Source organism: Pelodiscus sinensis, chromosome 2, assembly GCF_049634645.1.
Source record: "Pelodiscus sinensis isolate JC-2024 chromosome 2, ASM4963464v1, whole genome shotgun sequence".
Classification (NCBI taxonomy): Eukaryota; Metazoa; Chordata; order Testudines; family Trionychidae; genus Pelodiscus; species Pelodiscus sinensis.
Genome location: NC_134712.1, coordinates 194,324,026 through 194,350,334, shown reverse-complemented (window position 1 = coordinate 194,350,334; position 26,309 = coordinate 194,324,026). Strand labels below are relative to the sequence as shown.

The following is a 26,309-nucleotide window of genomic DNA, read 5'->3' as shown; positions in this document are numbered from 1 at the left end:
TAGTGCTGAACCAGAGAATTTGCCAGACTACGGGAGGTCAATATTGCCTATCAGCATTACCAACATGTTCACTGCTTACTAGGCTCATAGAAGAGAGTTAGGCATAAATTAGAGCTAAATAACAGTACAGAATAGTGAGAGCCAGGACTGGTGGTTGTAAAACTTTATGGGGCTGTGGGAAATTTGGCCACATCCTTGTTAAGTGGACATCTGGTGAACTAAAATCATGCTGGACCACAGATTTTACCAGAGCAGAGAGTGCCGGAGCAAAGAGGTTCAACCTGTATATTTATAGCTGTAGTTTTAAGTTTCCCTTTCAAGTAACTGACAAATGTTTACAACCATAATTCCAGTTTTTCCTACCTGGGATGGAAGGGATTTTTTTGGTTTGTTTTTTTCAGTGACCAGAATTAGCGAACTACACAAGGATGAATTTCAGTTCTCCCCATATTTTCCCCCACACTATGCTTCTTCTTACATGTCCCATCTTCATTTCCTCTCCCATGGAGAGGGCACATAAAACTAATCAGTGATTTGATTTGAGAAGTGGCCCTTAGACTATTAATATGGGCTGCCTCTTCACTGCCCCTATTTGGCATTCTTCCTCCAATTAACACTCTAGGAGGCTTCAAAGTACAAAGTATTTCTCAGTTCTGCTCACCCACTGAACAATCCATCACCTCACACTAATGCCTTACCTGACACCACTATCTCCATAATGGTCATCATATAGGGACAAGAGGCTTTGCAAAGGTTTGTATCACTCTGGTGATACAATTTAGATTCCAGAGGGGTTCTTAATATATGAATAAACTAATTTAAACCCCACCCCAAAATAATACACTAGTCAAAGATAACAGTCTTCACCAACATGAACTTATTAAAAGAAGCTTCTAGCATATGGGTGTCCAATCTTCTCCAACTGAGTGCTGCATATATACTTTTTAAATGTTCAAACAACCATGACTGATGCTTTAGATCAGTGGTCCTCAACCTTTTTGTGGCCAATAGCACATTCATATTTTCAGAAGAGAGTGGTGGGTGCCAATTTTTCAAGGCTTATTTTCTATTTGTACATTAAAGAATACAAAAAAAATCATATTTAATATATGAATCCTAAGATAAAAAAGGTAATTTTACATGTAAAAGGTATTAATTAAATTATTCAGCAATTACTCTTTCACCTTACCATGTGAATTTGCTATTTTCATATTAAATATGAATTGGGTAAATCTGATAGAAACTTAATTTAGTTGGATAATTTTTATGTTAATTATGTTGTAATTGTTAAACCAAATTCTGCATTAATAAAAAGAGGGGGGATGTCCAAATGTAGATGAACAAAAAAAGCACCCTTCCCCCTCCCCAAAAATCATGGCACCTTTAAATCTCACACTCCCCATCCCCACCATGTCTCCTCCCTTTGCTCCATCAGCTCCCCTGGTGCCTGCTGCCCCCCAACCTCTAACCCTCCTCTGCTGTCCTGACTTCTGCCCTTCTCACTGCCCTCAGCCTTCCTGAGACCTGCCCCCCTCCACCAGCCCTTCTCTCCCCCCTGTGCCCACTCCTCCAGTAGCCCTACTCTGATCATGTGAGCTACCCCTCCTCATCCCCTCTCCTAATACCTCCCTCTACACACCTGCCCTGCCTCTCTCCTCTGGTGCTAGTCCCTCCCCTGCAGGTGTCTGCCCTTCTGTTTCACCCCCAGAATCCCCTGGCACCTGCACCCTCCCTTACCCCTGCACCCTCCTGGTGCCACTCCCTTTGCCCTCTTTTTCCCTGATGCCCACCCCCTCACCGCCCTCTGCCCCCATTCCCCTCCTTCCCGTGCCCTCACACATGACTTGCTCCATCCCCACCTTCCTTGTGCCCATCCCTTCTTTCAAGCCTTCTCCCAGCACCTCCCCACTCTAGCCCCAATGCCCTTATCCTCTCCTTTCTCAGCATCACCCTGTCCCCGCTCTCACTGACACCTCCCCTCCTGCCCTTTTTCTCATTGTCTCCACTTGCCTCCCTCCCCCGGCATTTGTATCTCCTCCACCCTGTCCCTTGGTGCCTTCCCCTTTCTTCTCCTGACCTGCCCCCCCCACCCATCAGCACAAGCCCCTTCCTCTCCCACCCTTTCCCCCTATTCTTCCCCTCCCCTCCCTTCTGCCTTCCAGTTTACAGGGCTGGAGTCTGCTGCGATCGGGCCCCAAAAGTCCCTGCAGCCTGGGCTCCAGACCAGGTGCTGGAGTTGGGCCGCTTGGCGTTCACAGCCCCGGCCCATCACAGCACTACCGCCCCGCCTGGTGCGCTCACTGCCGTCCTGCCTCTAGCCAGGCTCTGCTCCCCAACACCCCACTAGGCGCACATCCTCCTCTTTCCCCGAGCCACAGCTGGCCGTTTTAAAAAACAGCGCCGCAACGCCACACCGACGTGGCACCACTCCCTCCGGTGCGCCGCAAGTGACTTCAGCCCCGGTGCAGCCGTGGCTCCACCCGGGTTGACAGCACATGCTCGCGTGTCTCTCAGCCATGCCCGTTTTACCTTCCCCGGCCGGGGTCAGCTTGCCAGCCTCCTTGTCGGAGTCCCTCGGCCCGGTGGGGTCTTCTGGCAGGGCTGTAAGTGCCAGCAGCGCCCTTACTGGCTCCGGTGCAGGAGTGCGGAGCCCGGTGGCTCTGTTGTGTCGAGCCATTCCACCCCTGCATTAGGGTGTGCCTAATGCACAGTTGGCGGGCGCACATAAATGCCCCCGTGGGTGCCATGGCGCCCGCGGGCACCGCGTTGGGGACCACAGCTTTAGATCATCTGCACTGATCCACACCCCTTTATGCAACTAACACACAAAGAATGGAAATTAACTGCAAGTCCTCTGATGGAGATTTGGCATGGGAAAGTCTTCTATTAGGGATGTAATAGTGTAGTCAATTAACCGATTTACCAATAGGCAAAAGCTTATAGATTAATACTACAGACTACATGAATTTCTCTTCCCCCTTGCCAGTCAATTCTTTTTAGCAGGCTAGACAGCAGCCTGGCTCAGTCCTGGCTCATGCTGGGTCCGGGACTTACCCCTGCTGCAGCTCTGCATTTAAAGTGTATTAGGAGCAGGGTGGGCAGGCAGCCCGGCTCAGTTTCAGCTTGTGCCAGGTCCCGTGAGGAGAGCTGGTTTTTAAACTGGCTCCCCTCATGGTCCAGCTCTTGCCTGGTCTCCGCATCAGAGGCAGCAGTACAGAGTGGTAGGGGACTCCTCCAGAGTGGGGCCAGAGTGCACTGTGCCAGCCCCGCCTCTTTAGATTAGACTAGTTGACTAACCGATAAGAATTTATGAGGCTTCGACTATTCAGTTAAGCAATATTTAACATCCCTATCTCCTATAGGTGTGTATCTAGTACATTGCTGCATCGTGACAAAAAGGGGAAGTGGCTGGAGCATTCTGAGCTGTGTCTATCCCCAAGCTGGCATATCGTCCTAATGGACAGTTGTGAACGGGAACAAATTACAGCAAGATTCTCTAACGTGCTGGAGAAGAGAATTAATAAGCCTAAATGGTAGTTCCTCAGCTTCTCTTTCCTTGGGTTTCTCTACTTCCCTGTGAGGAGGAGGGGAGCACAGCCCTTTCTTTAACTAATCACTCTTCTAGGCTCAAGACAGAAACGGTCAAGCTCCCCTTCTGAGCTTCCTGGAATTTCCATTTTTCAACTGGGAAGCAGACTATGGAGCAGTCTAAGTAAGTATATCTTCCTTTCCTTGCCTTGCAGTAGGTACTCAGCATAATCTGTTTAGCATAATCCCAGCTCTTTGCAGAGCTGATCCTAGAGCCACGGGAAGCCATACCCTGTACAGTTTCTTCGTAGCGAGGGAACTGATTAAATACCTCCATCTGAAAATTGCTGTGTGCTGCTCAGGGAACGTTTTTTAATTCATAATCAAATACAAATGTACTTCTTAATGTACTTGCCCTCAAGGCCTGCAGGTTAGAGCCTTAAGGACCACAGGTTGGACACAACTATTCTAGGCTAAATTGTACTGAAATCATGACAACTAGGAGTTCAAGGGGCAAGTGAAGAAGATATTAAAGTGAAATAACCTCATGTTTTAAACCATTATAGTTCCTAAACTACTTGCCGAGTTTGTCTCAAACCCCTCTCCCCCAAAATATGTGCAAAAGATCACACTTCTGAAATTTCAAGCATGTTGCTTCAATTTTGGCAAAGTTCCACAAGTTTTCATATTTAGGCTTACCACAGAAAGCTTGATCCATCTTTAGCCATGTGCAACCCACACACCTACTGGGTGTGGTTCCACTGTCCCATGCAGTGGGACCACTTACAGAAGGAAATAAGAATAAATGAGCTCTACAGCCATAGGTGAGAGCCAGCTGGCTTTATAGCTCAAGATGTAGAGGCTCATTCTCTAAGCTCCAGAGGTCCCAAGTGAGAGTTATACAAGCAAGGTAGCTCAAACTAGTTAGTATAATCTTTAGCTATACATTTCTATTATTTCTATGTACTATCAGAAAAGGACTTAAATGCTGTGAAATATAACTGCAAGCACTAAAGGGTTAATGTATATGTAGTAACCATTACATATTTTAAGAATATCCTACCTGATGAAAGAAGCTTTCTGCAACAGTCTGAAAATCCACTTAGTGCTGCCAAATGGAGAGGAAACATCCCATATACACCTCTCCTAAGATACATCATAATTAGACATCTCATTACAATAAAAAAATCAAAATTGCATGCCAAATTGCACATATATAGGTTTCACCAACAAAATCTAATTAGAACAATTAGATTTGAGGAAATCTCAAACGGTAAGAAGCTTACTTTCAATCAAAACATAATGCAGTCATTCAGAGGGACAATCAAAACATCAAGTTTTGGCTTGTATATTTCTACTGTTATATTGAAGAAAAAGTACAAGCTGGCAGTACAATTTACTTTTTCTTTTCTGATTTTTGTTCAAACTCCAGTGAGATACATGATTAAAATAAGATTCAGTATCTTCAAAGAATATGACTGAATAAATATGCAAAATCAGATTACAAATGTAAAGAACTAAGAAAAAATGTGAAACAATGTACTACTCCAGCTTTCTAATTATTGCATTTTTAAACAATTTTATCCTCCATTCAAATTGGTTACTTACTTTGCAGTGTCAGCACCACTTGTAATTAGAGTGTTGATTAGTAGCTCATGACCATATCTAGCTGCAATGTGCAAAGGAGTATTTCCATTCTTATCTTCACAGTCTATTTCAGCTCCTACAATATAAAAGTTAGTGTGAATGTATACAAACTACAAGTACATGTTTATTAGCAAAACAATGTTAAAGATTATTAAGTTCAATAATGATACCGCTGGAGGAATTCTGTGACAAATTAAAAATTAAGTGCACAAACCATTGAAGTTCTGCAGAATTCTGCATATTTTGTCAAAATTACACAATCACACCTGTTTCAGTTATTTTGATAATTTATTTGAAAATACCTGTCAGAAAGTATGTCCGTAACAATACAAACAACTAAAAAGATTTAGAAAAGGAATCTGTTTGCCACAAAAAAGTTAAGTCGGCATATAAATACAGAACTTGATGTAGAAGATAACTGTCAACAAAGATACATTAGTGAAATTAAATACAACAGAAACCCATTTAACCAAGCCTCCATTATCCAGGTCTCCTTATTAAACAAGCCACCAGGCACCCAGGACTGCCACTGACAGGACTTCCACTTTTCTTGTTATTGGTTAATAGATCCACAAGGTCCTGTCCTTGTTGCTCATTCGATCACCTCACAGAGCCTGTCAGCAGGCAAGAGGCAGTCCTTACTTAGCAAGGGCTAGCACGGGTTTATGATCCAGAGTTTTCCTTCACACGGTTATGTCTGGTTTTTGATGAAGTCCAGTGTGAAAGGAGGCCCGGCTTATCAGATAGTTGACTAGGGAATTGACTAATCGCTTCCCCTCACCCTTGCTGCCTCTATCTGAAAGAGGCAGCAAGGGAGGGGCAGCAGGAGCCAGTGCTGGGGCAACCGGCTTAAGCACCATCTCCAGGGAGACAAGGGAGGTAAATGCACAGCGGGGAAATGGCATGGGGCTTGGCATGAGTGGGGACTCAAGCAGTCCCCACTAGCCCATGCTCTCTGCAGCACCCCCCGGCCTTGCTGCCTCTATCAGAGACAGCGTGCGTGTGGAGGAGACAGGAGCTGGTGCTGCGGGGAAGCCGGCTCAAAAGCCGGTTCCCCTCAGCATCGTCTCCAGGGTGCTCCCTCCAGGGTGCCCCCTCTCCCCTCCCTGCCCATTGCTTCTATCAGAGGCAGCAGGGGGCGATAGGGGATACTGCTGGGAAGCAGCCCCTGTCTGCAGGGGTCCCAGCGGGGAGTTAGCTCTCCCAAGGACAGGGGCTGTTGCTACCAAGCAGCCCCTGTTCGTGGTGGCCAGGGCTGGCTGTGGGCAGGGGCTGCTCAGGCAGCAGCCCGTTTGCGGCCATCCCTGGCTGCTGTTAACAGGCGCTGGTGCCAGAACAGTCTCTGTTCATGGTGGCCATCCACCACGAAGAGGGGCTGCTGGACTCAGTAAGAGCCGGGACCGAGCAGTTCCAGCTCGCACTGATCGCTGTGCCTCCGCATTTTAAACTACATTTAAAATGCAGGGCAGCAGTTGGGGTTGCTTTGAAGCTGGCATGAACTGGCTCCTGGGGCTACCTTTGCTGAAGTTCTGCAAAGAAGTGCTTAATGACTAATCATATAGTCGATATATATTGTATCGACTATACGATTAGCCATATAATCGCATTTTAACATCCTTAATTTCCAGCCTAATTGCTACAAACTGGAGTCTTGAGGCTTCGCCCCCGTTTCATCCTCAAGGCACCTTTACTTGTTCAGCACCTCTTCCTCCTTCCCCCCACTCCCGCAGTAACTAGAATTTTGGTTTGGGTGACATAGGGTTTCCAGGCCCCTTTCTATATTGGACTTTTTCATTTAAAAAAAAGGCATCTGGCAATCCTAAATGGCACTTGGACAGAGACGCCAAAAACTGGTAAGGTAAGTCCTGGATGGGTGGCAATCCAGCCCACTCTCCAGTTTATCAGGATTTTTGGTTATTTTATTTTATCCACACACTCGTGGTTCCATTGCAATACATTTGAAACACACAAAACAGGAAAAAGGAAGCACATAGATGGAAATCACAAATTGTGTGTGAAAAATTAAATTCTGCAGAAAGCATTAATTCTGCACAAATTCTACATTCTGCAGTGCCACAGAATTCCAGGAGAAGTAAATTGACAGTGAAGTAAATGCATGTCTCTTACCATGCATTTGTAGAGGGCAAACAGTTTCTGTAACTAAATGCTGTAAAAAAGGGACCATTATACAAATGTCCTTGTTTTCTTAAAGTAAAGATATAACTGGTCAGAGTCTAGTAATGGCCATAGCAAAATAAGAAAGTGAAATGTCATTAACATTACAATATACATATATATACACATACATATAAATAATACTTTTTTCTTTTTTACCATTTTGGATGATGGTTTGTGATCTTGAAAATCTGCCATGGATTGCTGTCATATGCAATGGTGTTTTCCCATCTTTACTCTGGAAATAAAAACAAGCAAACAAAAATAAAATTAAATAAAAACTACCAATAGCTAGCTACATTTATCTATCAATATTACCATGGAGAAGTGATCTTTTTCCACCAACCCTTTCAATTCCCTCTCCACTCTACTATATTACTACCAGCAGCTGTCACAAACCAGAATGACACTACAGGTTACTGAATACTGCAGTTATCCTGTTCTTGTTAATCCCTGCTTTGACTCTGACAACTAATTCCACGATCTACATGTACTCAGAATTATGCTGTTAGAACAATTAAGAAGATAGTGGCAGCAGACAATCTTAGCACCAAGCACTACATCCACTTCTTCCCTAACTCCAACTCCCCCTCCCCAAAATAAAGCTTTTTTAAAAGAACTGACTTGTATTCAGACTGAATAAGGGAACCTTAACATAAAATATTACCAAATATATTGTAAGACTGATATTAAAATGTTCATCTGTTTCTGTGATGTTACTTTAAAACAAAACTCACAAATCACAAACCACGAGTAATCCTTTAAGACTACTGAGAGTACTATACATTTGACACTCATGAAAAGTACAATTAACCACTCGCCCAAAAATGTACCCTTTGATGAGGTCAACTTTAACACAGCAGAGGATTCTAGTTTTTAATAGCACTCTCTCAATGTAGCATAAATGTCTCTCCAATGAAATTTAGTCCACAGTTAGCTAATTACAGGTGAGTGAAAAATGTAGATGCACAAAAAAGTTACATTAACTAGTAGTATTTGTGTGTGACACTAATTTGCAACCATCATATTACCATATAAAAACTAGACCATTTTCTATTCCCTTAGTGCACATACACGTGTTACTTAACTGCATAAAATAGAATGAACAGCAAGGGAACAGACTAAAACTTGCTGTAGGAACTGCCCCACTAGATATTTGATGGTGTGCAATTAAGAAGATTTCAGGAATATATAATTTCATTAATGAGTTTTTTTTAAAAAGTATTCTAAAATAAATTTGGGAAGGAATACACTCAGAACTACAGGAACAAATTCCTCAGGCAATGAACAGCAGGTTCAGTCCACTGCACAAAAAATATTAACTTTTCAAATATTTCCTTTCTTCCTTGACAGTCTTCCATCTAAGTACTGATCAAGCCTAGCCTCACTTACGAGAACTGATTATAGCCCATGGCAAAATACCTAAAGGCCAATGGTTATTTTGTTGCATTCATTGAAACTCAATGAAGTGAGATAATATTAAAACACAGGTCTCTTGTATAATATACTATCTAGCAATATTTGTCTATACAAATACTTATTCGCCCCCACCCTCACCCCCCTACCAAAGCACACAAAAAAATCCTCTAGGAGAAGCCATTATTATTACACTGCAGAAAGTAGTCTGGAACACCAGGTGTTATCAACCCTCCAACTACCAACAATGCCTAAATCTGATTTCATTTAAAATTAGATACATCAAGTATACTCAGACTGCTGAGACTCCCCCTTTTTTAAAATGCAGCTGATACCCATTCAAATACAATTAGTGGTTTCCGTTATAGATCCCATAATATACTCCTACGTGGCATTTGTTTATTTTGACTTCGTAACTTACTTTGATGTATGTTTCTCTTGCAATCATGTAAATCCCATTTTTATACTTAATAAAAATATTCTGATTATCAAATCCAGTGTAAATGTTATCTTGGGGGAGGGAAGAGCAGTCCTCTTCCCACTGTGCATCTCTCTTATTGATAAAGAGCATGAACTTATAAGCTGTCTCTAAGTAAAACTTTTTTACAGAGCAAGGTGGATTAGGTTTTGGTCCTCTTTAGGGCTGTGTTCCTGGGTGCTGTTAATGGCCTTATAAATGGGCCAATTCAGCCTCTGTGTTGATCTTTTGGGGCGTTGTTTCCCCAACTCTGTACTGGGGAAGACCAGAGTCTCTGGACCAGCAGGTCAGAGTTGTGGGAAGCCCAAAAGGGCAGGTAGGTGGGCTAAGTGGCATGACCAGCACACTAGGTGACAACCCCAAGGGGGCCTCTGTGGTCAAACCCATCACCGGAGTTTTCAAAGGAATTAGCAGTACAAACTCAATCATCTAGTCACAGCAGAAAGCATTCAGCACCCATTTGCCCATTGTTATCACACTACAAGAAAGGAAAGAAGGGTTCTAAATGACCCTCCTCCACAAAAAGGGAATGAGAGGGTCGTAAGATGTTAGGAGGTTCTGCACTTTTTGCAATCTGCAAGGTGATTACCCTACGGGTAAAACTGGGGAGACCTGTACCGATGAGTGGATAATAGACAGTGAAACTTCTGCTTTACAGGAGGAGTATGGATGTCCAATGAGAGATGGATAGCCCTGGAATCCTTGGTGTAGGTAGTGACTCATCTGTCTTCTGGTTGAAGAGATATCAAATGGGAGGTCCTTGATGGTGTTGTGGTTTCTCTAGGAAAACAGTAAGTGGAAAGCCAGGACTCCCTCTGCATCACAGCTGCCATAGCCATGATTCTGGAGGAGGTATCAGTGTCTACACTGCAGACTGGACAGAGGGCAGTTCCAGAAATGAGTTTCTCTTTCTTGACAAGGGCTTGGAAGCAGGCACAATCTTTTTCTGGCAGAGTATTAGCAAATTCATCAAATTCAGTGGAACTCAGGAAATTGTATTTGTTTGATAATTGGCTATCCTGAACTGTACACTAAAGAAAGAGACCACTTTCCTACTTGTCTGCAGATGTAGAAGTCTTCACTAGCACAGAAGAGAGTTGTGTTTTTGAGGTACTGGAGATGGTAGTACCAACAGTTCATTGCTCAAAACTGCTAAATCCCATAGTTTATTGGTTGTCTTCTTGTGACTATGGGACTTGGAATTAATTCTATCCTATTGGGTCAACCTGGTGGAGGGCATATTGGTTTTCTTGGATTTAAGGAGGGTTTAATCTCATGCTTATGGGATTGCTTCCTAATCTCCCAAAAAAGCCCGTCTATCAGGTCATCAGTGGTGGTTCCACTGGCACTGTAGATGGACATAGTAAGGGTAGGCACTCTCCTTGCTGAATTAGCTTCTCTCAGGTGGTCCTTAAAGCTATGTCTATGAGATGCATATGGAGATGACCTTCTCAGGCACAGATGAAAAAGAATCAGCATATACTGCACCTAGTCACAATGTGACTTCTCCCAAGCAGTAGAAGCAGCATTGGTGGTCATGGCTGACTGAGGAGGATTGCAAGCAAATCTGAAGCCTGGAGCTCTGGGCATAATCCAGGATTTGCACAGAATACAAGGCAGTAGAGAGGTCTACTCCAATCTAATGTTAACATTTTTAATTACTAAAATCAGGAAGGAAATAAAACTACAGGCAGTCCCCGGGTTACATGGATCCGACTTACATCGGATCCCTACTTACAAACGGGGTGAGGCAACCCCACACTACCTGCTTCCCCCCAGCAGACCAGGGAGACGCGAAGCTAGCGCCCCTCCCCCCCCGGCCCCCCAGCAGTCCAGGGAGACGCGGAGTGGTTTTTCTCAGCAGACACCTCAGCTTGAGAATAAAGGACTGAGGGAAGTGAGGTGTGGGAGAATAAAACTGCGCTCTGGAGAAATGTTTGGCTAGAGTTTCCCCTACAATATGTACCAGTTCCGACTTGCATACAAATTCAACTTAAGAACAAACCTACAGTCCCTATCTTGTACGTAACTCGGGGACTGCCTGTAGTAAAGCCACAGTTAAAACTCCTAAAATTATTTACAACTATGCTTTTTACAACTGCATGAGAAACGAGGACATTGAAGGTTTGAACCTAGGAATGATCTGACCCTTCCTATATCACCCATTTGTCTGGAATATAAATATCAGTTGGCTTTGAGATTGAGAATGTCACCTTGTTCTTGTAGATGATCGCTAACCAAGATCTACTGGCTTCCCAAATTATTATATAAAGTCTATGAGGCATTTTTTATTTAATGTGGTTTATAATTACATCAATTTGAGACTGGATTTATATTAAAAAAATCAATTAATTTTATTATAATTTATACATTTATTTTTATGCTCTGGTTAACCTTATTTATTTTAAATCAATCTGTAAACTTGTGTGGACCAGACTGCCTCCCCCCCCCCCCCCACCAGAGCCTGTAACTAACTGCAAAGCTCTAACTTATCTATCAACAAGCTACTTCATGCTGCTCCACTGAACCTCCTCTCCTCATGGTAGGCATTTTGGTAGCTAGGAATGGAACCAATTACACTTTTGGCATCTGCAATGTCACGGGAGGCCGTATGGGATTTTGGTGGCTAGGAGACAGTTGCTGCTTTTGGCAGATGTATTTCTTCAGTTCCTACCATTTGCGGGAAGGAGCAGAAACAACCAGATTTTTATTTGTAGCAAAAAGATTTTGGAATCTTAGTTCCATAAAAGAAACCAATTCTCTCGTGTCTCTATATCAATAGCAGGCATACATAATAACCAGGGCTTGACAAACTCTGGAAAACCCTACTCGCCAGATAAAAAAGAGACTCGCCACCCTCCCCCCAAAAAGTGTTTTTTAATAGCATAAATTCCTAATAAGAACAGTAATTACTAATAAGTTATTAATAAATATCTTATAAACCTCTACCTTTTCCCTCTGCTGCCATGTCGCCTCCCCTTGCTCCATCAGCTCCCCTGGTGCCTGCTGCCCCCCAACCCTTCACCCTCTCCTGCTGTCCTGACTCCTGCCCTTCTCACTGCCCTCAGCCTTCCTGAGACCTGCCCCCCTCCACCAGCCCTTCACTCCCCCCTGTGCCCACTCCTCCAGTAGCCCCGCTCTGATCATGAGAGCTACCCCTCCTCATCCCCTCTCCTAACACCTCCCTCTACACACCTGCCCTGCCTCTTTCCTCTGGTGCTAGTCCCTCCCCTACAGGCGTCTGCCCTTCTGCTTCACCCCCAGAATCCCCTGCCATCTGCCCCCTCCTGGTGCCTCCGCCTTCCCTCACTGCTCATACCCCCTTTGCTCTCTTTTTCCCTGATGCCCACCCGCTCACCACCCTCTGCCCCCGTTCCCCTTATGCCCCTGTGCCCTCATACATGACTTGCTCCATCCCCACCTTCCTCATGCCCACCCCTTCTTCCTAGCCTTCTCCCAGCACCTCCCCCTCCCCCTTTAGCCCCCAGTGCCCTTACTCTCTCCTCTCCCAGCATCACCCTGTCTCCTCTCCCACTGATACCTCCCCTCCTGCCCTTTACTTCATTGTCTGCACTTGGCCCTCTGGCATTTGTCTCTCCTACACCCCTGTTCCTTGGTGCCTTCCCCTTTCTTCTTCTCCTGACCTCCTCCCCTCCCCCATATTTTTCCCTTCCCCTCCCCACAGCCCAGCCCAGTCCCTTCCCCTCCCCCAGGGCCAGCTCTAGGTTTTTTACTGCCCCAACCAAAACATTTCCCCCCTCCCCTTTTTTTGTTGTCTTTTACACGTGTTTGCATTTGCAATTTTTGTTGTTGTTGTTTGTTTTCATTTTTGTACCAGCATTCTAGCCCTATTAATTGCAAATAGCATTTTTATTTGTTTTTTTCCATAAGGGCAAAGACACTTCAAGTGAACTCCCCCCTTTCACTCACTGCTAGGTCACAGAAGCCTTTTCACTGGCCTGTCCAGCCCCTCCCTACGGACAAGCACCCCTCACTCCCGATCCACAGGGGAAACAGGGTGCAGGGACAGCACAGAGCCAGAGGGGTGCAGAGAACAGTAGGGGGAGGTTACAGGGGTGGTGCGGGGAACGGGAGGCACAGAGCCAGAGGGACGCAGGGTGCAGGGGAGACATGGGGAATGGGAGGGGCAGAGGTATCAGGGTCTAGGGGCAGTGCAGAGAATGGGCAGCACAGAGCTAGGGGGCCGGGATCGGAGGGGAGCAGGGTGCAAGGGCGGCGCAGAGCCAGAGAATCGCAGGGAAGAGGGAGAGCAGGGAGTCTGGGGTACAGAGGTGGTGTGGGGAACAGGCGGCGTGGCAACAAAGTGGCGTGGGGCGGGTGAAGCGAGCCGGGTGGTTGGCCGGGAGCGGTCTCTCACTGGCGAGGGGGTTGGGGCCATGGCAGGACTGGAGCCAGCAGGGCGGGGCCTGGCTGCGCCACAGCCAGCTCCCAGGGCCACGCAGCCAGAGCTGAGCTGCCGCGGCCCTTTAAGATCAGCGAGGCCATGTCACGCCAGCATCCTGGCATCTGCCGCCATCCGGCTCATGCCCCGCCTCCTCGCGCCAGAGATGCTCGCAGGCAGCCCAGCGCTGAGAACCACTGCGCTTCCCCCTTCCCGGCAGCGCTCCACTCCTCCGCCCGGCGGATTGGATGGGGCCATGCCGCCCGTAGTGAGGGCTTTGGCCAGCCCGTCACAACCGCCCTCCGGACTCGTCCACCCCTGCACTCACCAGCTGATAAAAACTACTCGCCATGGGCAAGTGCATTTGTCGAGTCCTGATAATAACAATGATGGATAAGCACATTACCTGAATGTTACAAGGACACTCGAGTGAATCTCATGCCAAAATAGGGCAGTTCTCCCCTCTCCCTTCTAGTTGTTCCAGGCTTTTAGTTTGCAGACTTAGGAAAACCGCACAGCATTTATCTACATTCAAACTTATTTTTGCAACCTTAAGGGTCAGACATTGATATTTTGCAAGTCAGCGGAAATATTCAATTCTGCAACAGAAGTGGGGCATATGGCAAGTGCTATAGCTATAGAATAATGACCATAAGCACATTTTTTTCTCCTTGTCCATTTGTGGCCACTAATATGCAGACCATGTCAGCCACCTCTCTGAGGCCGTCTACTGGCTAGATTTCCACTATCAATTACAAGTTTTTGTTCCTTCATTTTAAGGCCCTTCACAACTCACCACCTCTGTACTTTTTGCTTCTAGAACCTTCTGTTGCCCTTCACTTCACTACTACTGATTCACCTGGTTATATTCCTTCCACACACACTTTTGTGATTTCTTTCACGCTGTTTCTTATTTTTGAAACACTAAGGAATAGCTACCAACCACTTTAAAATTTCTCCTCAAATCCCACTTTTCTGTGATGCACATGGGATACTTCTAACAGATAACTGCCAATACGGATTTCTGACATTTATCTTATTTGGTTGACCCAACTAAATGCATATTCTTTCATTGTCTCCTTCATCTTTCCTCTCTTATTCCTTCAGATTGTATACCCAATAGTTGCATTTCACCTTAAACTGGACTATAAGGTCTTTGGGGGCAAGGACTATAGATGAGTAAATGACAGAACCCATAAGCTCAGGGATTCTCAACTGAAGCACAAGGTTATTACATGGAGGGTCACAACCTGTCAGCCTCCACCCTAAACCCTGCTTTGCACCCAGCATTTATAAAACTGTTAAATATACATAAAAAGTGTAAAATATTGTATCTGATATATTACACATAGATGCATGGGTATGTTATAACTTTTTGAATCCACTTTTAAATTAATTTCCTTACCTTCATATTTACATCTGCTCCATTACAGACCAAAAGTTCTAAACATAATGCTCCATGGGTTGATGCAGCAGCAAAGTGCAAAGGTGTAAAACCTTTCTCATTCATCTGATTTACATTAGCACCACAGTCTATAAGTTCATTTACTACAACATCTTGTCCATTGTAGCAAGCTACATGAAGAGGTGTATTTCCATAGGCATTTGGTTCATTCATCTAATAGAGAAATACAATAAAATTTGTTAAGCTACTGTGAAATGTTACCACACTTCTGTTATGATACCATGAAACAGTATTTAACTAAGTACAACAGAATATCCTTTTGTTATGAAGGATGTCTTCATTGCATTCTGGAACAACACAGAACAATTTATTAAATATGTTCTGGAGTGGATTTCCTTCACCAAAACACTCTCAGACGAAATACTTTTTAACCTCTGAGAGAGAAGATAAACACTACCAAGCAGTTTAATTGTGTGAAAAGGTGGTATTCCACCACTTCTAAAACAGAATTCTGCAAATGTATTACCATTGCAGATCCATGGTGTTGTGACTATGTACCTTGACTGCAAGCATATTGGGGGCAAGTACATATCCTTCCCTTGATCTGAAAATCAAGATTGTATACTAGAGGGTCACACATTTTCTTGCTTCTATAGGTACACCTCATTGCATTCAACAGAAGCTCCTTATATTCCAAATTCTCAAGATGCCTGTATGCCACACTCACATCCCCTTCTATTTTATGGGCTTCCTGAAACCTACCCTCTCATGACAGAGGCAGTGTGTGCTTTCTTTCCATACCAGAGTCTCACAATCCTGACCTCATGCAAGACTCCCTGCGCTCTCTTTGTCCCATTTACTCTTCTGCCACATGCTAGCTGTGTGTGGCTCTCTAACCACTTTTCTCCCATACCGAGGTCCCTCAGTCTCCTCATTGCCAGGTTCATTCATTCTCCACCAACCCCACCAAGATTTGTGTGCCTGACCCAAGTCCACTAATTCCTCCTCCATGCTAGGGCTCTGTGAATGCCCATATTCCACGCATTATGTCGGAAGGTGCTAATGGCTACCATCAATTTGTTCTTTGAGCTACAGACAATTGCAAAAGTGGCTGAAGCTGCTGGCTGTGCTAGATTGAGATAAAGATTAATATACAGGCTCCAGTGCCCCCATTTTGGAATTAAGTGAATACAGAGTTAAAAAATTATCACATTACTGATAGGTAAATGACTCTACCAGCTCTATTCCCTACTGCCAGTTCCAAATGCATAATAATAAAACAAGGAAGCAAAAGTGTGAGACTGTTGATCGGCAGAAGTATAATGCTCTAATATCTCCAGTTATAGGTGAGGAATGTTCTTTTAAGCTTTGTGAATTCTTTTTGCAGATCTGTTTTAATGGGAAAAAAGCACCTCATAGAGGTGGCTTGAATACTTGAATAGAAGAACTGCTATCCCAAAATGAATATTAGAGACTTATAACTAAATTTTGTACTCCTGCTGGAATTCTGCACAATGAAGAATTTGCACAGAATTAATATTCTGTACAATTTTATTTTTTCATGCAGAATTTGAGACAGCTGGAGCCCCCGCTACCAAAGGCTAATGGTGGGAGCCCAATATTTCAGAAATACTATTCTGAAATGAATTTCCAAAATAAATGAAACTAGTGTGATGACATTGTGCTATTTTGACAAATAAGTCAAGTTTTGCAGAATTTTAAAATATTGTGCACAGAATTTTTAAATTGTGAGGTGCAGAATCCCAAGCATAATTAAATATGGAGATTTAGATTCCTAGATTTAGGCAACTAAATCAGTGGTTTGTTGTGCCATAGTACTGAATGTCTGAGAGCCCTACTGAATTTAAAAGGGATTTTGGGTGCCAAGTACTTCTGAAAATCAGGCCACATATTAAGATAATAGAATCATAGGATACCAGAAAAGGAAGGGACCTCAAAAGGTCATCAAGTCCAGTCCCCTGTCCTCACAGCAGGACCAACAACCATCTAGATCATCCCTGACAGCTGTCTGTCTTACCTGCTTTTAAATAACTCCAATGATGGAGATTCCACAACTTCCCTAGGCAATTTATTCCAGTGCTTAGCCACCATGACAGGAAGTTTATCCTAATGTCCAACCCAGGGGTCAGCAGCCTTTCCGAAGTGGTGAGATAAGATTTAACCCTCCTGCCCTAGGCTGTGCCACTCTCCTGGGGGAGGGGTCTCTCCATCATACGCCCCATGGACTACCTGGGTCAATGCAAACCTTTCCCTGAACTACCAGTTGCTAATGGAAACTCTCTGTTAATTACATAATTACACACATTTTGCTAGTACAAAATGTGCTAGGGAGAATGGTTTAATTTAAATTATTAAACAGATTAAGCATTTTAATTCTCATTAGTTATTTTTTTCATGTTAGTTTATCAAGCTTCATTTTAAATAAAGTAAAATATTAATTTATGTCCAACACAAAAGGTTTCAATGTTTTCTTTAATTATGACAGAGGTGGAGAACCTTTTTTGGGTTAGGGACCACTGGCCCACAGAAAAACCACACAAGTGAGAAAATCCCAACCCCTTCAGAAAAAAAAAGCAGATGAGGGCAGTGTGTCTGGCTGGTGAAGGTGAATGAGAGGGGTGGGATATGGCCTCCCACTGCTCCCATTCACCTACAGGAGGTGTGTCCCTGTGATGCCGTCCCCACCCCGCCCCCCAGCCAGAAAAGGAAATGGCAGTGTACAGAGCCATTTTTGGCTCCTCTTCTTTCCCACTCACCAGATCCATCGGGCAGACTCATGGCTCCCTCCTCCCACCCCCATAGGAAGGCAGTGCTGGCATTCCAATCTTGAGGGGTTCCGTAAGTCTGTAGCACCAATGCGAGCTGGGGGTGGGGGCGTTGAGCTGGGTCTCCGAAAGAGCCATACCTGATTTCCCAGTAAGCCATTTTTGGCTCCCGAGCTTTAGCTTGCCAACTCCCGTGTTAATGCATCCCAGAATGAGGTTTGCTTCCCGCCCCCCCCCCCCCCCCCCCCCCGCCCTCAGTGTTGCACTGTTGACTTATTTAGCTTGTGGTCCACTATGATCCTTAGATCCCTTTCTACAGTACTCCTTCCTAGACAGTCACTTCCCATTTTGTATGTGTGAAACTTATTGCTCCTCCCTAAGTGGAGTACTTAGCAATTGTCCTTATTTAATTTCATCCTATTTACCTCAGACCATTTCTCCAGTCTGTCCAGAACATTTTGAATTATTACTATCCTCCAAAGCACATGCAACCCTTCTCAGCTTGGTATCATCTGCAAACTTTACAAGCATACACTCTATGCAATTATCTAAATTGTTGATGAAGATATTGACCAGAACAAGTCCTGTAACTGATTTAGGTGCCCATTTTTAAGCATCCAGGTTTGGAAATATTTCTCTCAGTCCCTAAGATATCGAGCTCTATGTTACATTATAAAAAAAAAATCCTAGATTTCAAGATACAATTTCAGAAGCAATGGCCACTCTGTGCAAGACTGTGGGCTGACAAACTCTAGTAGGATTATATTTCATAAAAATAAATTTATTACAGTGATCTCAAAAATACTATATATTTTTTGTTAATATACTTTTATAACTAAGTACATAATACTATAATATCAGAGTACCTCACAATTGTTAATGCTGTAAGGAAGTTTTTTTCCCACTTCTAAAGATGAATAACAAACAAGAGAGTAAAGGACTTCCTCAAGGTCTCAGAAGGAGCTATGTAAGAGCTAGCCCCAGTTCAGTGTCTTAAACATAGGATCAATTCGTTATTTTCCAGGAGGAAAAGAACCATTTAAGGACAAGTTTTCTTTTAGGTGAAAAATCTATTGAAGAAACTTGAGTCTAGGGAATGAAGTTCTTTAACCAATAAATAAAAGAGTGAAGACCATGTGAAATGCTCTTACTACCATTATTTTTTATCATGAAGAAAGGAGCATTTTCTGCACCATTACCTGATCAGTAATAGTCAGCAGATTCCATTTTTCTCAGATCATTTGTCTTTGCCTACATATTTACTTACATCAACTCCAAGATCTAGAAGATATTTGACTACACTGATCATTCCACTGGATGCTGCAGCATGGAGAGGTGTATATGATTTCTTGTCTTTGCATGTCACTTCAGCTCCTTGAGTCACAAGTAATTTAACAACTTCAATGTGACCTGGTCAAATAAAAGAAAAATAAAACAAGTTATGTCTTAATATTATTTATCAATTGTGCTCTGGTTCACACAGAAATAATCTGCACTTGATCAACTTTTAAAGGTGAAAACATCTGAGAACTATATTCTTTCCTTCCCTCATTTCCTTATGATTTACAGAGTCAGTCTGAAGTATGTTCTCCATGTGTTTCCTCCTACTCATTCTCTTTCCTTTATTTTTGTTTTATACGAAAGAGAGCAGATCTTATCTTCTGTTTTTGCTGAAGGAATTTTTGGAAAACTTAACACCTTGTCAGTCCCTTAGTTCTCAAATCCAACTGACAGGGGAAGGGATTTTAGTAAGCCATTTTAAATGTTTGCTTTTCTGATTTAATACCCATTTATCTGAAATGTCTGTTAAAGATTTGTAAGAAACACTCAGAACCTTGCTTCAACTGAAGACTGAGAAAATTCCCATTTAATTTCTTAAGGCCTCCGGCATGAATCGTGAAGAGAATTCATATTTCTGAAATTTCTAAAGCAGAAACAAGCAGAAAGAGAAGTCTCTTTTTAAGAAAACATTTCTAGACTTTGCAACATAAAAAAATATTTTTCCCTTACAGATTGGATAAAGTTCTCAAAAAATAATCTAAGCAATTTAGAAACCCAAGGTCTATTTTCAAAAGCCTGCCCCACTAAAAGTCAACATTTTTGAAAATAAGGCATTGTCTATGCTTAAAAGGCTGCAGAAACACAGCAGCACTAATAAATCTGCTGTAGCGCTTTTGTGAACACTCCACCTAGGCTGACAGAACAGCTTCTCACATTGGTATAGGCAATCCATCTCCCCAAGAGGCGGTTGCTATTATAATGAGAAAAGCTCTCCCACTGACATAGTGCTGTCTACACCTGGAGTTAGATTTTTATGACTGCATCTATGACACAGTAACTTAGCCATGTCTACACTATGAGACAAGGTTGAAATTATTAAGGTTAATTTTTAGCACCCAAATTGTAAGTCAAAAGTGCGTGTCCCTTTGTGTGTAAGAATTCAATGTAGCTTGAAGTAGTGCATCTTCAGTAGGGTGACTAACATTGATTTTAACAGTGATGCACTGTGGGTAGCTATCCCACAATGCCTGCATCCTTTGCATTCTGGGTTATGCTCTCAGTGCACACCAGGAACAGAACTGTGTAGCAGGTGCTTTTGAGTATGCGTTATGAGCGTCCAATAATGCACTGCTTTCCCCCCTTTCCTCCAGCAAACAGTCTTTTTGCACCCTTTTTTCCTTTGGTTATCTGCACAGATTCCATAGCAGCGTAAGCCTGGGACTCATCCTGTATTCCATTGGGCATCAAAGCATTATGATAATGATATTAATCATGGTGTGCCTAATGCTAGAGTATATCTAGAGTCTATCCAGGGTCCATAGATACAAGGATGAGTCTTCGGAGGCCATGAACATACTATTCTGCAAAGCACTTGAGTTGAGTGACCGGCACATACCACCGGCATTTCTGGGCACAATGGAATGCTGGTTCTGGTGCTGTCAGACAAGCACAGGTAAGTGGGACTGCATTGTGATGCAGGTATGGCATGATCAGCAGCAGCTGCAAAACTTCTGTATGCATAAGGCCACTTCCATGGAAGTTTGCAAATTGCTTTTCCGCCATCCTGAAGCACAATACTACCAGAATGAGACCCCTCTTACAGTGGAGAAGAGCATGGCAATTGTCTTGTGGAAGCTTGCAACACCAGACAGCTACCTGTCAGTTGGGAATCAACTGAAAATCTACAGTGGGGGCTGCTGTTATACTAGTGTTTAAGGCAATCCATTATCCTCTGTAGCAGAAGGGTATGACTATGTGAATGACATACAGGAGGGCTTTGCCACGATAGGGTTTCCTAACTGTGGTGGGGTGATAGATGGAATGCACATCCCCATCTTGGCCACTGACCACTTTGCCAAGGAGTACATAAACAGCAAGGGGTACTTATTGATCATGCCGCGGGGGTTAATGGGTCACAAGAGCCGTTTCACCAACATCAATGTTGAATGGTTGGGAAAGGTGCATGATGTGCACATTATTAGGAATCCTGCCTCTTCAGAAAGCTGCAAGCTAGAATTTTTTTTGCAGACTGGAAAATTACCATCGGAGACATTGAAATGCCAATAGTGATCCTTGGCGACCCAGCCTACCCCTTGCTCCAGTGGTTCATGAAGCTGTACACAGGCAGCCTGGCCTGCAGTAAAGAGCAACTACAAGCTTAGCAAGTGCAGAATGGTGATAAAATGTTCTTTTAAATGCCAAATGGAAGGTTCCACAGTCAAATGCCTAGGTTAGATCTCAGCAAATGCAACATTCCCATTGTGATGGCAGACTATGGAGTGGTCCATAATAATAGCAAGCATAAAGGGGAAATGTATCTGTCGGGGAGTGGGGAGAGGGTGAGGCACAGTGCCTAGCCAGAGATTTTGATCAGCCAGAAACCCTGGCAATAAGGAGAGCTCAGTGAGGGGCAGTGCAAATCAGGGAGGCTTTGAAAGACAGCTTTATGAATGGCCAGTTTTGAGAGTCAACCATGTTGCTCTCAAGGAGTTGCCCCTGTATTCAGTGTGTTTGCCTGCAACCTCCCGCTCCCCCTTTGAACACAAGCAATAAAGAGACTGGGGTTCAGAAATCACGCATTTTTATTTAGGGAACACAGCAGCAATAGAAAAGGAGTCCAGGAGTCCAGCTTTTTTTTGGGTGGAGTGGAGATCACAATTACGAGGATAGCCTTTTGCTGCTTCACAACACATCCCTGTGGGTTGTCTTTGAGGCTGCTCTTGACTGCCAATTCCGTGTTCCTGGGAGAGGAGGCTATGGAACTTGTTGAGAAGAGAACGTTGAGCTGCAAGGGTCGGAGGGGGTGGGGTGTCTGTGTACGTAGGCATCCTCAAAAGCTGCCAAGCAGTTCATAACATCTGCTAGGGCAACAAGACACTCTCCTGGTGCTTCATTTCCAGTTCCCTGAACACATACTTGTTCTCATAATCTGCTCATAAAGTATTCCTCCACTTGCTTAAGTACTCCCTGTCCAAATGGGAGGATTGCATTTGCTCCTTGAACATGTCATCCTTAGTCTGTTTTCACCTGTAGATTTGTGTCAGATGGACAGCTGGCAGGACCAAGGGAGTGCTCACTGCTATTTTCGCTAACATAAAATGAAGGACAAACTTTACAGGAGATCGATAAGGTTTTACACAAGACAATGTATTAGAATAAAAGGAAGGTCTGTCTAAAGACAATGGAATGTGTGTTATGTAGAAGACCACAGTTATGCTTTGAAGTGGCCAGTATGCAGTAGGTACACCTCGGCGTTCTTATGGGAACTACAGAACTCTGATGGCAGACATGCTACGGGACAGGCTGAGGAAATAAGCCTGCAGGAGGTGTGGGCATGGTGGCAGTCAGGGCAGGGGTTCATGCAGCACCCGTGTTCAGCACCCCTCTTTGCCAGGCAAGTGCAACTTTCCCTTCCCACAGTAGCAAGTGGTGAGCATGGTGGCAGGGCAGGGCACAGGCTCAAGACATGCTTCACTAGGGATGAACAAGAGGAAGTTACTGCAGAGGCATCAGCTAATTATAGCTTTCCCAGTTTCCCCCCGTTTTTTTGCCAGCAGCCATTTTGTTTTCTTGATCAAGCCAGAATGCAGCTTCCCTGCAGAACCAGGTAAGCAGGGAGTCCAGGGGCAGGGAGCTGGAGGTGTCAGAGGCCCGAGGGGCAGGGGGAAGGCTGGGGGCTGGGTCCAGTTGCCAAGTGTGTCATAGGGTTGCGAGGTGTCCAGTATTTTCACCTTCTGGCCAGGGGAGAAAAAAACCCCAGAAAATACCAGACATTTTAGGTATCCGGTATTTTCTCAATGTTACCACCCGACAGGAGGCGAAAATACCGGACACCTGGCAATCCTAATGGCTGCCACAGATCACGCCCCATTGCATTAACCCACTTTAAGTAAGATAAAAAATGTGTACTTACCGGAAGTGCCCTGCCTGGGATCAGTGCCTGACAGAGACATCCTGGGCGTAGGGGATTGTCTCCAAGGTTACAAAAATTTCTTGGCTCTCAATGACATCAATTACTTCACTTGCCTGCTGACCATTCTCTTCCTCCTCCTCCTCCTCTTCATCCACATTGTCCTTCATGCTGCTGCCCACGGCTGCCTGAGGACTGTCTTCGGAGGAATCCACAAATTGGCTAGGGAAGCGGGTTGGTCACCCCCCAAAGATCGCAGGCAGTTGCTTATAGAAGCAGCATGTTTGCAGTGATACTTCAGACTGTCTCTTTGCCTCCTTTGTCTTTTAGTGCGACTGCCTCAGTTTCTTTATTTTCCTCTTTGCGCTGGTGGGCATTCCTGATGCATCCTTTCTCCTCCATGCTTTTTTTATGATCAGCATTTCTTTGGCTAGTTTGTAGTTCTGAGAGAACAGATGAAGCAATGAGGTTCTGGATCTCCTGCTTGCTCCATGATGATGCTCATCTGAGAACTTATGGTCGATTGTGCTGCTCAGGTGTAATACCTGCTCTGAGGTCTGCTCACCAGGCTAACGACACAGGAAATGAACTTCAAATTTTCCCGGGACTTCTCCTGTTCACCTGAACAGCAGTAGAATTGAAATTGCTGGCCAGAGTGGTCACCGTGGGGCACCTCTCGGAAGCCAAGATAGTTGACTTTCAAAGCACTGTGTTTGCATTACCACAAAGTTAACCATACAGGGTTGAATTTAGCAGTTACTCCTCATGAAAGCAGGAGTAGAGTTATTGGCTTAAACAGCCCTTAAAGTTGACCAAACAGGCTTGGTGGGGCAGACACACTGTTTAGAAATTTGATCTAATGCAGCTAAATTCAACTTAAAGTCCTGGTGTAGACCAGACTTTATGCTGCTTAGGAGAGTTTTTGCTGACATAAGCATTAGTACAAGAATAGCTTAAGTGAGAATAAGGTCCACTGTACATTAATACACACACACACACACACACACACACACACACCATTCTCTTTTAAACAATTAAAAAGTTAATTTTATCCCTCCCGCTCTGCTGTTCCCAAATCTTTTAAAAATGGAATTTAGACAAGTGATATGCTCGAGGCATAAAATCTCCTATTACAAGTTATAAAAGTAGCATGTACTAAACTTGGTAGGTAGATTGTAGCTTAGCTGAACAACAGTAAGTATTTGTTTTTCCAGCTGAGTGGTCACACATGAAAACGTGCATGTCCTCATTACAACCCCTGATCATTCTTGTCCATTCAGAGCTGTGGCATCTCAAGCATTAAATTTTGTTCCTTCAAAATTACTTTTGCAGGCAGGGTAAATCAAATCTTACATATTAATCTCAAAGAATGCTGGATAACAGTTGCACACATCAACCTCTTGGCTGAAGTGATTATTAATAGTTGAAGTCTGATGTCAGCATAGCTTCAAACAATGAGTAAATGGTATTAACACTGCTTAATTTGCTAGCAAATGTCAGCAACTTTCTAGGTGCCGTAAGGCGCCCCTAGAGAAGAAAGTGTGTGATCTTGTTCTGTTTTACCCATTGGCATTTGAGTATAGGTTTCCCAGCTTGATAAAATATTTTTAAACTAGTATTTGATGGTTCCACTCCCTTGATTTCATAAATGAAAGATGAAAAATGTAAAACAGGCTTGAAAATACAGATTTCTGCAAAGTGGATTATTAATATTCTTACTTGTATAAATGAAGCAATTTCTATCATAAGTAATCCAGATATTTGTGAATAGTTCACTTTTACACAACCATTGTGATCTAAAGGTGAATGTCTAAGTATTTTTTTCAAATATGCATTTTTTACTTTGTAAACTACAAAACACTTTATAGACCTGAGCACCAAGCATACTGGAAATACTTTATTAAAGTATGTAACAACTGTTCCTCAGTCCATCCATACAAATTTAGGAGTTTCATTTATTGGACAGGAATACTATCCTGACAATACACTCCACAGATAAAAGCAAAACTGAAGTAGCAAACAGTACCTTATATGGTTGATACCACAGTTCTAGCTTCATTGAGAAGAGGAGGAAAACTAAGGTACAATGAGAGTGGAGTTAAGAAAAAGTAGTAGTGGTCACTTGCCTCCATATAGTGTGACTGACAAGCAAGGGAATACAGCTTGTGATACTAGGAACAGTGCCAAGAATTAGTTTTTTTTCCATGGTGATAGCAGTATAATCACCAACATGTTCCTCTCCTACAACCACAAATAAGGAAAGAGGGGAGGGAAAAATCTTTCTGCCATAGTTCTTAAACTGCAGGTTGTGACCCCAAAAATGAGTTGTGATGCCATTTTAAGGGGGTTGCCATGGCTGTCTTAGACTTGGCTGGGCAGTATGCCTCAGGTTATGGGCTCGCTGCCTGGGGATCAAGCCCTTGGTCTTTGGTTTCGGCTCCTCTACCTGGGGCAGCAAGGCTTGGGTGGGCTCAGGCTTCAGTCCCCTTTCCTGAAGCAATATTGACATTTTTGTTGTCAGAAGGGGGTACAATGAAGTTTTTCTTCATTTGTTTTTCAATATATGTTTTTCTCAGAAGTCTTTCTGCCTGTAGTACACAATTACTGAAAAATGCATCAGTAGCTGCCTGTGACTTATTTAGAAGTGCAAATGAATTATTAAGCCAATGCTAAGAAACTTCTGTCATAATATCAGAAGTAACAGCCTTTAGCTGCTTTTCTTTTAATCTTTTCACCTCTTGAATGAAGCTTGGAGGTGAGGAACCATCACTGCAGACAAGCTGAAGAAAAGAATTTCCATAATTATTATAAATAGCAAAGTTCTATAGAAAGGGCTAATGGAAAGAAGTCTACATAAAGGAAACCCATATCATTCTGATGTGATAATCGATCCATTGTGGACAACTTCACTGTCAGAGGCAAGACAACAATTGAGACAAAGAGGCTGAGCCCCTGGAATAAAAGTGGAAGTCTAATAATTTTAAGTCTTATTCTTGGTCGATTTCTCTATTAATATATAAAACAAAACTCATGCAGGGAGCCAGCCAGCCATACAGCTATCT

At 43.6% G+C, this 26,309-nt stretch overlaps 1 protein-coding gene across 8 annotated transcripts in view; it reads right to left on the bottom strand.

The window, feature by feature from the left end:
- ANKRD28 (ankyrin repeat domain 28) overlaps positions 1-26,309 on the bottom strand; it is a 234,980-nt gene that overhangs the window by 47,222 nt on the left and 161,449 nt on the right. For all 8 annotated transcript variants that reach the window (XM_075922126.1, XM_075922123.1, XM_075922124.1 and 5 more), the window contains 5 exons: positions 19,105-19,247; positions 15,052-15,264; positions 7,510-7,588; positions 5,137-5,251; positions 4,592-4,674 (listed from right to left, as the gene is read on the bottom strand). In XM_075922126.1, the coding sequence (XP_075778241.1) occupies positions 4,592-4,674; positions 5,137-5,251; positions 7,510-7,588; positions 15,052-15,264; positions 19,105-19,247 (633 nt within the window). The remainder of the gene's footprint in view (positions 1-4,591; positions 4,675-5,136; positions 5,252-7,509; positions 7,589-15,051; positions 15,265-19,104; positions 19,248-26,309) is intronic.